The sequence below is a fragment of the Hyperolius riggenbachi genome, chromosome 4 (genome assembly GCF_040937935.1).
Source record: "Hyperolius riggenbachi isolate aHypRig1 chromosome 4, aHypRig1.pri, whole genome shotgun sequence".
In the NCBI taxonomy this organism is placed as follows: domain Eukaryota; kingdom Metazoa; phylum Chordata; class Amphibia; order Anura; family Hyperoliidae; genus Hyperolius; species Hyperolius riggenbachi.
Window position 1 is genome coordinate 193,781,675 of NC_090649.1, and position 14,181 is coordinate 193,795,855.

Below are 14,181 nucleotides of genomic sequence, written 5' to 3' on the forward strand. Positions count from 1 at the left end.
GAAGCTCTCTGGTGAGTGGAACCACAATGTGCCTCAATCATGTCCAATCGATACATGCAACCAATTTCAGTCCGGAATTGGTAGAATTGTCAATCAGGCATGCTCTTGGCAGCACTGATTATCATCAGATTTGATTATAATAATCGAATCTGATGGTCGACTGGCCGCCAAGTCTACAGATGTATAGCCACCTTAAAGGGATACTTAAGTCAAAAATAAATGATTTTTACTCACCTGGGGCATCCCTCAGCCCCCCTGAAGCTGTATGGTGCCCTCGCAGCCTCGCTCCGATCCTCCTGTGCCCGCCGGCGGCTACTTCCGGGTTCGGCGACAGCCGCCGAGAGGCTGGGAACACGAGTTATTCTCAGTGTTCCCAGCCGCTATATCACCCTCTACGCTGCTATAGCGTATATGTTATACGCTATAGCAGCATAGAGGGTGATATAGCAGCTGGGAACGCGGAGAATCACTCGCGTTCCCAGCCTGTCGGCGGCTGTCGCCGAACCCGGAAGTGGCCACCGGCTGGGACAGGAGGATCAGAGCGAGGCTGCGAGGGCACCATACAGCTTCAGGGGGCTGAGGGATGCCTCAGGTGAGTAAAAATCATTTTTTATTTTTGACTTAAGTATCCCTTTAAGGTGGCTATACATCTGTAGATTTGGCGGCCAGTGGACCATCAGATTCGATCATTATAATCGAATCTGATGATAATCAGTGCTGCCAAGAGCATGCCTGATTGACAATTCTACCAATTCCGGACTGAAATTGGTTGCATGTATCGATTGGACATGATTGAGGCACATTGTGGTTCCACTCACCAGAGAGCTTCTTGGTTTGTGCATATCACAATAACTCCGGATCACATCGCACTTCTCCATGACCCAGGACTGCAAAATGTTTAAATCAAAATGACATCAGATAGATCCCTGTCACATTTGATCTGACAGGGATCTGACAGGAAAGTATCTAATGGTCAAATCTGGTGGCCATCTATAAGTGTATGTCTACCTTTAGTATCTAGGTTGTTTTAGGGTTCATCTTGAAGTAGTCACATAATGCCTGCCCGCTGGGTCTATGAACCTGACAACCTTGATACTCCCTATAAATGAAACACACTGCAGGAAACTTTTTCAGCCAGGGATGTACAAGGTTTACTTCCATCCTAAACCAATTACGGAAGCAGAGAAATAAAACTCTGAAACTGAGCTGTAGATTCTCAAAATGGCTCTTGCATTCACCAAATGGTTGGCAAGAAGGTATAATCTTACTTGTTTTTGTCAGTTTATTTAATTTAAGTTATACTTTAGCTGTTATCATTGAGTGCTTCCCTGAAATCCTTATTGTATGATATTCTGTGACTAAACTAGTGACTGGTGGTTTCAGGGGAAAGCGTCCCTGTGACAAAGACTCCATTGCCATATTTTGACAATTCCATTCCTTGGAAGGAACACAGTGGCGAGGACTACAAAAGACATGTCCTATTCTGTGGCACTGAGGTCATTCAAACACAGACCAGTCATAAAGGCTATGTGAAAGCTGTTGTTTTAAGAACTGGTAAGTAAAGTGAAATAGACCTTTGTAAAAAGAAAATATTTGTCATGGTGAAACGGACCCCATGTAAAAGCATAAAGATTACGTTCAGATTTAATATTGAAGTCAAAGGGCGTTGGCTTTAGTAGTTAATAGCAAAGCCCCCATAGAAGTTAAAAATCACCATATTTGCACGAGATGTTAAGGAGATCAGTGGGAACAAGGGGACAAAAAATGTTTTCAAAACGACATTGAGAAAATTGATTTTAAAGTTACAGTAGGAGAAAAGTGGGACATTTCCAAGGATACTGCAATGGGCATAAACAAAAGTAATTATTTATGGCTAATTAAGAACATTAAAGGAATTTACTCAGGTTTGTGTTTTTATTTATTTTTTTAACTCTTTGTGGAAATGAGTAAGGGGTACATCAGTACTTCTATATTCATTTCAGAGAGGCAGCGGGCATCTGGGGATTCCCTTACAGGTTAAAGGGGTCCTCCACGTGGCACCATGAACCCCCGGGGGGAAATCCTTCACTTCCTCTTTTACACTGGAGATTGGGAAGAGGCCCTTGTCCATGGATTGGACAAGGGCTCTGTTGGAGAAGGGGAGGCTTTGCCGCCTCTCTTTCAGAGCCCCTGCATACCATAAATCATGTGGATTGGAATAGCTCAGGGAGAAGAGCCCCATGCAGCTGAGTTGGGCCCAATATAGCCAACCCAGCCTGCATGGGGTGACAAGGTCTAGGAGGGGGGACCCCACATCATTAAAAAAAAAAAAGAAAGAAATGTTAAAAGTCCAAATCATAGGTAAATTTGCTAGGGATATTTATAAAGCAATATTGCAGCTGTACAGCGATTCCTGGCCAAAACATTGCCAGTTCCCCCGCACTATGTACTGACCACCTGGAAACCCCGGCATGAAATTCACTGCTCTTTCTTTTGATACATGTAAATTTACACAACTGTTATGCTGAGAATACATGGTTCGTTTCTGCCGTGCGTTTCTGCTCTCGATCGTTTTTGCCGCTCGATTCTGCAGGTGATTCTCTTATCTTCCACTCGTTTTTCTTATCTTTTTCCTTTATTCAGAAAATGAGCGACCAAAGAAACGAAAGGGAATCGGACATTATTTATCGAACCATCTAATCAGCTAAAAAACGAACTGTGTATTCCCAGCATTAGGTTTATACATTATCTGCCATTTAACTGCATTTTAAAAAAAATACTTTTTTCTATCGTAAAGTAAATATTTTCTCACAAACTACAAGGTCTTTTGGGGAAAAAATCCTCCTTGTCTCATTGTTCTCCTTAACATTGGAAACTGGCATTGGTGGAAATAGGAATTCTGTCGGAATCAGAAATCGGCATTTCTGACCATCCTTATACATCACCTGCTCCCAGCAGCAATATAGGTCTTCTTCACTTCCCTTTCAATTTCCAAGTGCCATGCAGTCAGCCAATCTCCATGCTGCTTCCGTCCCATGTCATGTGACAGGGACCGGAGGCTGCATGGTGATTGGCTAGCTGCATGGCTCTTTTAAAAAAATAACTGAAGTGAGAGGGATGTGGAGGCTGCCATATGTATTTCCTTTTAAACAATGCACATTGCCTGGCTGCTCTGCTATGGTTTTTAAACTAAAAAAAAAAAAAAGACAGTTTAAAAAACATTTTTCCTTTGCATAATTAAAATCAATTTTCTCAAAAACTACAAGGTGTTTTTGATGAATTATTTTTTTTGTCTTTTCCCCAGTATTCCCCTGATCATAAATAGCAATTTTGGTGATGATAGTATTTATGGTGGCTGTGCTTTTAACCGCCAAATTTGGCACAAAATGATGCTAAATTTCCCATTATTTTGTGGAATTTTGGATCATTATGTTTACATGCAAAATTAATTACGAATTTTCCTGAAATTTCACATTACAATTTTGCATTGTAATTGTGAATTAAAATGCAAAATTACGATTATGCAAAATTTGTGCTCATCACTATATGGCAACCTTCATGTCCCTCTCACTTCAGTTGTTCTTTAAACTGGAGAGGAAGTAAAGAGGACCTATATCACTGCCAGGAGCAGGTAATGTATAATGCTCTGCTACTGCTCTGCATCAGTGACATACAGGCCGCCGCCCCAGCTCCTTCTGCCAAGCCCTCCCAGCTTATGGGCCTCCCCTGTGAAAGCAAGGATCGCGATGGCCAATATTACGTTCCTGGCTTGAGAGCATTAGAACTGTACCCTGGAGCATAAGAAGGTGACATGGTCTGATAAAACATGTTTTCATTTAGTTTGTGTGCATTCCTGGATGTTAGTGTGCTTATTTTATGTGTGGGCTGTAATGTTAAAACAAATCTGATCCATGGACATCACAAAAACCTGGCATTTTAATGGACTTTTGTGCACTTTTTTATATCCACTGTAGTAGTAGTGGCTAGCAACACATCTACTCTTCAGGAGCATTGTTTTCTTCCAAGGCGTGTATAAATGCATAACATCAAAGAGTAAATTACTTTCAGATAACTGTTGACTACGACAATGATGCTGATAAGAGTAAATATGGTATTATTTCATTTTAGGATTCAACACAGCAAAAGGAGACCTAGTTCGTTCTATCCTCTATCCTAAACCGGTGAATTTCAAACTGCACAGAGATGCCATTAGGTTTCTATTGGGGCTTATGGGAATTACAGTGATTGCAGTAATTTATATTGCTGTGGTGGATCAAATAAATAAAGTAAGTCTCATAACATGGTCACATACGTGGTTAGATTTGTGAAAAATCCACATAGGCCCTTGCATAAGGGAACATCAATTCAAAGGGGTCAGAGGTCTGGAACAATTTTCTAAACACTAGCTTTTGTTTTTTTACATTGTTGTTCTTACTGTTGATATTATTATTATTATTATTATCATCATTCTGCATTTGTATAGTGCTGTTAATTTATGCAGTGATTTACAAGATAAACAGACCAGCTCACATTACTTCATATTTGTGAGCAGGGCCTCACAAATATTTGCTTACCTTTTTATAAATAAGTGGGGGTTTATACTGCACAATTTGGCGTTATGGGTATTATGAAAAGCATCGGTTTTCTGTTCCTTTACAGTTTCGGACAATAACTGTAAAACTTTCTATGGATAAAAATGTCAAATACTGAACTAGACAGAGGCGCCCACACTCCATATAGTAGAGAAAGCACAGGCACTTTTTACTGTACAAATGTGAGCAAGCAGGCTGAGACTCGGGAGATACGTTGTCTTTTAAAAATTGTGCTTGAATAAATCTTTCTAAGATACGAAATCCAAGGGTGCTGGGATACCCCTTAAAATCCGAATTGATTCGGATCCGGATACCCAGATATCCGGATCGGATATCCGAATCCGAACGTTCCGGTATCCGCATAGATCCAGATAGAAAACCGGAAACGGCCTTTAAATTGCTTCCAAAACGTTTTTTAGGATAAATGATGATTATAGCATCATGTATTTTTTTTTTTTTTAAGAGAAACACTAATTGATTATGTGGGGAGTTAAAATACAAAAAAAAAAAAAAAAAAGGCTGTAAATTAAGATCAGGACTAGGTTCCAGACGGCGGTCGTGCAGCCCACATTGTGTCCAAAGTCCAACCGCACAACTGGGACATGACAGTTTTCAGCCCAAACACCTCAAAATAATTACACATTGTGTTTTGGGTTAAATATAGGCGGTATCAGCACAGCAGCAGTGGCCTGTGGCCAGGGCCGGGCCGACATATAGGCTCACAAGGCTGGAGCCTCTGGGCGGAGCTAACTGCAGTGTGGGTGGGGCGCAAGGAGCAGGTCTGTGTATTGCCTGGCTTGCCGCCCACCATCCCCGCTAACTGTGTTCACGCTGGGCTCACTGGCTTGTGCCTGATGAGAGGCAGGAGAGCTGGGGCGGGTGATCAACACTAGCTGCAGATCAGCCTGTTATGGAGAAATCTGCTCTGCGCTGTCCCCAGTCTCCCCTACGTACGTGTATTCACAGAGCAGAGCGCCCCTCCCCTCCTCTTCTCTCCTCTGTCACACTGAGGGGGCGGGGCTGAGCACTGTGGACTGGAGACCCGGGAAACTCAGGAAAGAGGCAGTGGAACTCGGAAGACATTTACATAATTATGTGCGGAATTGGTTGGGTAGAAGCACTGTGAGTGTGAGGAAGGGGGAGAAGTGTCCAGACAGAGCAGAATATGCAGGCATGATTCTGCTCACATCCATCACACACTGCCTGTTCCTGAGACTGAGCTGAAAAGATCAGTTTCCCTAATGCTGCTGCCACAGTGTACATGAGACACTGATAGCTGGGAGCCCTCTCTCTTTCTCCTTCTTCCCTGAAGCTGCTGCATGATTAGGTGGGGGCTGTAAGATAACAGGACGAATTACTGCAGTGTTAATATGCCAGAGCTGAGCTTCCTGGGTGAAAGGAGAGCACACGGGGGAAAGTAACTATAAGCTGTGTCAGGTCTGGGATCATGCTTCTATGTCACCAACACTCATGCCTCTCTCCCATTCCCTATCACTCTCAATTCCTCCCTTGTCATCATGATGCTATATCGCTATATCTCCCCTTAACCACACCCAACCCTTCCCCACCCTTTCCTGTCTCTAAATCTTCTGCCTCTCTACCCTAGCTTTCCTTTCCTCAAATGTCTCCCTCTCCAAAAGCATCCCATCAGTGGCGTAGCTAAGGAGCTGTGGGCCCCGATGCAAGTTTTGCAATGGGGCCCCCCAAGCACTCTATACATAACAATTGATACATCGCACCAAAACCTGCCAATAGCAACTACAGTGTCGGAGATGCAAGAAGGGGATGGGGAACAGTTTGTTAATGATTACCACTATTCAAAGTATCTATAGAAGTGATTATTATGAGCACAGGACCAATAGAGAGCAAATACTGTAGTTAAGGAACGGCCCTTTGGGGCCCCTCTGGCCCAAGGGCCCGATGCGGTCACAACCTCTGCAACCCCTATTGCTACGCCCCTGCATCCCATCAATGTTTCACTTTTAGTGGACCTTCCATTAGTGGACCTGAACAATCATTTCTGATCAATGTTATCAAATCAGACAATCAATTGTCTGGAGAATTGTATAATTAATGGCCACTTTAAGTATTTATATAGTGCTGATGCCCCCCATAGCATGTTACAGAGTATATATCAATACTGCTGATTATCCTGAGCTTACAATGTAATCCTACAATAGTCATAGTGTAATGTCCTACCATATTATTATTATGTATTTAAATAACACTGACATCTTCTGCAGCACATTACAGAGTACATAGTCATGTCACTGACTGTTCCTTTAGAGGAGCTCACAATCTAATCCTACCATAGTCATAGCCTAATGTCTTACCATATTATTATTATGTATTAATATAGCACTGACATCTTCTGCAGCACTTTGAAAAGTGCATAGTCATGTCACTGACTGTCCAAGGAGGAGCTCACAATCTAACCCTACCATAGTCATTGTCTAATATAGGGGGGGGGGGGCGCATCTGGGCAGCTCAGCCTCTGTTGATAGTGGACCTTTTCCCGGCCCTGCCTGTGGCACCCTGGTGGTGGGAGCAGCACAGGCAGCAGGAGCAGGGCAATGCAGCAGCAGCAGCAGGTGTATCGTGTGCCAGGAGCATGCCGGATATGGCACATGTACGAGGCACGTGTAGGTGGCATGTAGCATTGGTACCACGGATGTAAAAAAAATTGTGAACCAGGTGGCTTAGTTAGTAATAGTTAACAATCAGGAGGAGCCTGGAGGTTGTGGTGGTGGTGGTAAAGGGTGGTAAGGCAGGCATAGTGATTCTCAGCCACTTCATATCCCCCTCTTGCCAACAACAGGGAAAGACTCGCCCAACAGGGTCTGGCGGCATTTTTTCCTTGCACAGGAAGTGGTGGATGGAGCAGAGGAGGCCACCGAGGACTGGCTGCCTGAACAGGCCTCAGTGTTGGCATGAGTGGCAGAGGGGGTTCTGGTGCTCCAAGTTTGACCACTGCCAGCACCAGCTTGCTGCGAACAGGAGTGCTGGTGGGGGTGAAGGTCTCAGTTGTAGAGCTGGTGGTGGCCTGCTCATCCACCATCATGGCCACTACACGCTGCTGCGCCTCTGCAGCGTGACTACCCCTAACAGCTGGACGGCCAATGGCTAGCGGCGGAATGGACACTGATGTGGCTGAACTGCTCACAGTGGCTGCAATGTTGCTCGCTCTCCTCTTAGCCTTGCTGCCCCTCCCCCGGTTGCCAGTGCCAGTAAACATAGTACAACTTAGATGTGATGATGTCACCAGATGATGTGGGGTACTTGTACTTTATTAAAATCAGGGTTGGACTTTAACCTTCCTAGCGGTATGGACAGAAATGTCCGTTCAAAAAAACATGCTGTGAACAGTATAAACATGCATACACATCAATACTCTCCTGCACTGTATACTAGACCCTTGCTTGACACATTTTGGCAAGTTACAGGAAAAAAAAGTTTTAAAAATAAATTTTATCACTGTTTGCACAGAAATCCTAGGGAAATTGAACGCTGGGGAGGTTAAAGCAAAACAGCACGGAGTGACAAACAGCCGAGTAGAAGACAGTGCACACTAACTGTCTAACTGTCACACTGACACTGCTCAGCACAGCAGCACTGCAGTAATCTGTAGTAAGCTAACATAGTACTATTCTAACAACTAACTAGCACTGCAGTACTAACTACACAATAACACAGTAATCCTATTCCCTAAACTATACTGTAGCTAAGGCTAATAGCAGGCCAGAAGCAGGCCTGGTCTGTGGCTGTGCACAGCACACACAGACACAGAACCTAACTAGCAGCTGCTGCAGCACAGAGTCTGACTGTCACTGAATGAAATCAAGCTAGCTAACTAATAAACAATAGAACAATAGTGTAGTGAAGGTATTTAGCACTGAAAAGCTTTAGGTGTATCACTGTATACAGTACTTGCTAGGCCAGCAGCACTGGAGCGTGTTTCTGTGAGCAGTCACAAACAAGCAAGGACGAGATTTCTCATCATGGCACCCCTCCTTAATATACAGGGGGGGGGGGGGGGGGCTGGCCAGGATTCCCTTCTGTGATTGGGTGCTATGGCTTAGACTTGGAGCCCTCTGGCTCAATGAGGTCAGGAGGGACTGGCCAGGGTTCCCTTCTGTGATTGGTTTCTAGGGCTTAGGCTGGGAGCCCTCTGATTGGCTCAATGACGAGATTATCTCCATAGTTACAGTATGCGAATTCGGATATCCGAACTCAGTATCCGACTGGATTCTGGATTTCAGATAGATATTCGCATTAACTTGGATAGCGCTATTCGGATTTGCACAGATATCCGGAATCCGAATCCGAGGTCGGATAGTGGAAAAAGTTCGGATTATCTGGGTAGTTCGGATACCCGAATATTGGATGAGCATCCCTGACGCAATCCCCTTATTTTGTGGGTTTTTCATCTGGAGAGCTAACCTACCACTTTTTATTTATTCTATTTTTAACTGTTTGATTTAGCCACATGAAACTGATGCTTTTTGGGTCCCTCCAACCCCCCCCCCTCCCCCCCGCCCACCAACACACACACACACACACACACACACACACACACACACACACACACACACACACACACACACACACACACACCTGTTGAACTAATCCAGTATTTTCCAGTGTCTCATGCAAAACACCTGCAGAATCACTCTTTCTGGAGCCCTCTTTATCACCAAGTGTCTCCTAAATGACCAAAAATGCTTCACCTCGCTTCTTTGATACCTTGCATAAAGCATCAGAATGGACTGCATCACTCACCATAACAATCTATCAACACAATTAGCTCTTGTGTAGTAAAGCCATTCACAGTAGCATGTGCTCATCATACAAAATAAACCGTGGGTTATAAGCAAAATCAGCTCAGATAGCATCAACAGTCATCAAAAATGTTGCCAAGGTAAAGTCCTCAACTACCTATCAATAACTGTGATTTAAAATTCTTCTTTCCAGAAATTGGCAACAAATCAATGCTTATAATATAGCATTCCCTTGCCCAAGTGCAGATATTAACACTCCAATATAAGTGAGACTGTTAGGGCCTGATTCACAAAGCGGTGATAACCAAGTTATCACGCCTAAAAGACTTTAGGCGTGATAACCTTTGCTCCGCTGAGTTAGCACCGCTTTGTGCTGGTGATCGCGCGCAAAGTCCCGAGCGTAAAGTTTTTAAATTCCGTGCACAGCGCCCATAGGGTTTAATGGGCGCACTGCACGCTGGAATTTCGCGCGAGTTTCTTCTTATCACGCCTAAACTGAGTTTAGGTGTGATAAAGGGCTTTTCACTGGCGTGCAAACAGTTTGCACCGCTTTGTGAATCAGGCCCCTAGTGTGTCAGAATTGTCTTAGGGCGCTTCCACACTGATTCTCTTGCATTGCATCGCAATGGTCAATATCACCACATTGCAATGCAAGGCAATGCTATTCCTATGGGGCTTTTATATTTATTTTGGTGCGGTAGGTTCTGATGCAGTAGTTTAAACCAAGAAAAAAGTAGATCTACCTTTTTCTTGGTTTAGACTTGTGATCTACTTTTTTCTTGGTTTAGACTTGTGTATATTTGATCCTTTCTGCGCACTCCCATGTGATATTTACAATATTTACGGTATATCTAATTAGCTATTAGTGATATGTATAAATGGTGCTTACCCACTTTGCTAGATACAAAGGTTCTGATGCAGTAATGCACAGTAAACTCAAACAAGAGTGTGGACGAGGCCTTAGCCTGTAAAGTATTCCACTTCATGAACAATTAACAATTCTACAGCAATCTAAAAATGAATACTATCATTTGTTTATGTGTCATTTTGCACAGAGTCCAGCAGTCAACACGGTTTTATGGTGTTTAATTCTCATAACAGTGAGTATCCCACCAGCTCTGCCAGCCGGGCTTACAATCTGTATATTGTATGCCCAAAGAAGACTTCAGAACAACAACATATTCTGCCTAAGCGCACAGAGGATTAACATGTGTGGACAGCTAAACATTATCTGCTTTGATAAAGTAAGCAATACGGAACCTCAAACAAGATCATGTTGACATTTCATTCTCTATGTGCAAATGCCGGAATATAAGGTTTTAAATTATTGAACGCCACACTTGTAGCTAAATTTATCACTTTTGTTTGTATATTCTTTTACTGAATATTGAGGTCAAATTCAAGGCAAAACATCTTTCTTTTTTTTCTTATTACGGTGGTCTTGGGAGGAGTCAGGCCGAGCTGGCGTTGAGATAGAAATTAAAGTAACATTTTAAATATTATGTTTTACCACCAAAACAGGAGATAAATATAAATTAATTAAGATGACTCTTATGCCAATTGTGATATTTCTGCATCACAGAGATGTTCAACCATTCCTTCCTTCCTTAAAACATGGCAGGAGGTGGTCTTCTGTGCATGAATAAAACGTATACTTATATTAGGAGATAAGATCCATTTACTCCTAATTTATATATAAACCTAATAATTAGATACATAGGTCACCTTCAACAGTTTTTTTAGACTAGCTACAACCCCTCTGGGTCTCACATTGTAAACTTTGTGTTTGCAATAAACCAAAGAAGTGTGACAGGCCAGCACCTGCAAAGCAAACCTGGAATACTGAGTGAGAACAGCTGTTTTGCCATAGGCTCTAACGGTAGTTGTAAGTGTTGCAACCCACCCTTGTGAGTATAATACTTATATCAATCGATACACATATTTGTACAGACAATAATGTCCATCGGGCTCCGGGTCTCGCTCATCTTCAGATACTTGGAGGCATTTACGACCACCAGGAAACAAACCAGAGCTTCCTTCCTTACTTTGTCTAAGGCATGTAACCCACCAGCAGTGCTTTCTTGTGATGAAGAGCTCATGCTAGTGCAATGCTATAGGTGATTTTTTTTTTTTTTTTTTGAAATCACAAACCTTAAGTGTGGCATACATAGGCCTCAATTCTGGTATGCTTACTGTCTGTTTTACCTCATAAGTGGCATTTTAGAGCATGTGGTAAAAGCAGTTTGCTATTCTTGTAGATTTTAGTCATATTTTTACCTCCTGTGGTAAATTAAGTCATAAAATGTGCGGTAATTTACTAAAAATAGGAATTCTCATGGAAAATAGGGGGCATGTTACCACATAATTTATCGATTAGTTTAAGACCTGCCTGTACCTGGTCAGTTTGTTTGTATGGATTTTGCAGTTTTTAGTGGGGTTCCTATTCAGTTCATATTCCTGTTCTAGTGGAATTCTTATTCAGGCTGTGTAATAGAGAAGGATATTAGAAATAAAACTCCAAAATATATACTGGATTTTTTTATTTGTAGGGGATGCCTATAAATATACTTTCCAAAAGTTGTGACATGATCAAATACAACTTCCCCTTCCCCAAAAACAACAACTTCAAAAGACTATCCTAAGTTATGGAAGACAATTAAAGACTATTATTATGATTATTTAACGCATGCTAACCACTGAAATACCACACGTTTTACCGCACTTTCCACATGTATCGCACGTTTCACCGCATGTTAGGAAATGTGGAAAAAATCTTTCAGAATTGCAAAATAATCCAGAAAATACTGCATAAGGTATTTTACTGACAAAAAAATATTTACCGCACAAAGCTACCAGAATTGAGGCCATAGTATTACATTCGCAAAAGCTTTTCAAATCACAAGCACTTAGAAAAGCACTGCTAGTGGGTTGCAGGCCTAAAACTGAAAAAGCTTTGCTTTGATATTTGCACCTTCCTAAGTGCAGTAAATTCCTTGTAAGGGCTCATTCACACTACAAGAGCTTTTCTGAGCACTTTGTGATTTTAAAAGCTCTTGCTGATGTTATCCTATGTGGGTGTTCACACCAGAGCGATTTTGTAAAAGACTGCATGTGGGCAGCTTGATAAGGAATTACACAGGGTGAAACGTTTTTGACTCTCCCTAGACTCCAGGAGGGCTGCTGCAGCCTTGTGTGAGAGATTGGCAGGGTAGAAGTCACATTACAGGCAAGTAGCCTCTGTGAGATATGGGACTGCAATACTATCTAAGCTCTCTGCTCCATCTCAGTATATCTTCTCTCCCTTATTAACCTTTGTGTCCCCCCTTACCCTAGTGCTGGCTGTTTTCTTGTCATACAGGAAAGCTAAATAAAAGTAATTTTCTGCCCTCTGTCTGGAAAGTGTAATGGTTAAGGGCGCTGCCTCTGGCACTGGCAACCTGGGTTCAAACCTCAGCAAATTTCAGCTATTCCTGCTCAGTAAGCCAGCACCTATTCAGTAAGAGACCTTGGGCAAGACTCTCTAACACTGCTACTGCCTATAGAGTGCGTCCTAGTGGCTGCAGCTCCTGAGTCCGCCCAGGAGAAAAATGCAATAAAAATGTTCCTTGTCATTCTCTACTTTGCCCCCCACCACCTCTTACCCTCACAATTTAATCACCCCGATCTTGTTAGTAACCCTAGCCTATAGCTGTCAATACGTGCATTCATTTTTACTGACAGATTCTTTCACTAGGATTGAATCTGGTGATTACCAACCACCCACATCGATTATACTTTCGATCAATGAATCTGTTGCAAAAATGTATAAAAACTATGATCAAACAGTACATTTTTCAATTGGACACAGTGGTATAGAGGTGGTAGATCGGCGGCTCGTAGTATTGCACTGAACCACTACTGTAATACGATTATTTTCTGGTGAAAATGCTGCAGCATTGTGATTATTTTAATATGGGGAAGCAGCACAGATTTCCTCGCCTGGAGTGACAAAATATTCAGAGGCGCCCCTGCTCTTAACAGATCCCCTAATGCTAATTATCCTTCCTGTTACCAAACCCAAACCACCCCCACACCCTGTGTAGACTTCTCGACGTCTCACCATAACCTGCACTTGTAATGTAAACGCCTTTTTGATGGCTAACTTCAACCAAAACAAAAATATGCTTCAGTCATTGCTTTCTGGCACAGCTAGACTTCACCAACTAGTTACTTTATTTCCATAATTAAGACATAGTAGCTTCTGTGTAGAAAATCACCTAACAATATTTCTCATTGTGCATGTATGTATATGCTTCAAAGTTCTCAATTGTTGTTTTTCTAGACAGGTACCCTGACTGAAGATGGCATGGAATTATGGGGCATCGTTCCATCCGGGGGGACACTGTAAGTTATTTGATCTTTATAAATGTGCCCAATATGTCACTATTTCACCATATTATGGTGCAAGGAACAACTCAATTGGGACACCATTACAACAATATATATAAAAAGGTTTTTCTCATTGCGCAGTGTATGAGATTCTATTAATTCATTTTATAAGTGATAAAATAACTGCAAAGAACAGCAAATGGAACATTGAAACCATACAAGCTTGTTGTTAGGATTGAACACACACTGCTCACACACCATTCACATGAAGGGGTGTATTCACTAAATATCGGTAAAATTTACGTGTGCTATCTGAGTGTCACGCATACTAAGTAGAACACATTGTGCAGTTTGCGTAGCTTGTTTTTACCCACATCCTATTAATTGCTTTTACATGAATGTTGTGTGAAAGTTATGCTAACTCAATACTTGCTGTTGTGCTGTTTGAGCATGTAGTTTTACAG

General features: G+C 42.3%; 1 protein-coding gene across 2 annotated transcripts in view; it reads left to right on the forward strand.

Annotated features, from left to right (window-relative positions):
- LOC137571676 (probable cation-transporting ATPase 13A4) overlaps positions 1-14,181 on the forward strand; it is a 293,811-nt gene that overhangs the window by 185,255 nt on the left and 94,375 nt on the right. For both annotated transcript variants that reach the window (XM_068281174.1, XM_068281175.1), the window contains exons 10-13: positions 1,384-1,554; positions 4,108-4,265; positions 10,405-10,593; positions 13,671-13,732. In XM_068281174.1, the coding sequence (XP_068137275.1) occupies positions 1,384-1,554; positions 4,108-4,265; positions 10,405-10,593; positions 13,671-13,732 (580 nt within the window). The remainder of the gene's footprint in view (positions 1-1,383; positions 1,555-4,107; positions 4,266-10,404; positions 10,594-13,670; positions 13,733-14,181) is intronic.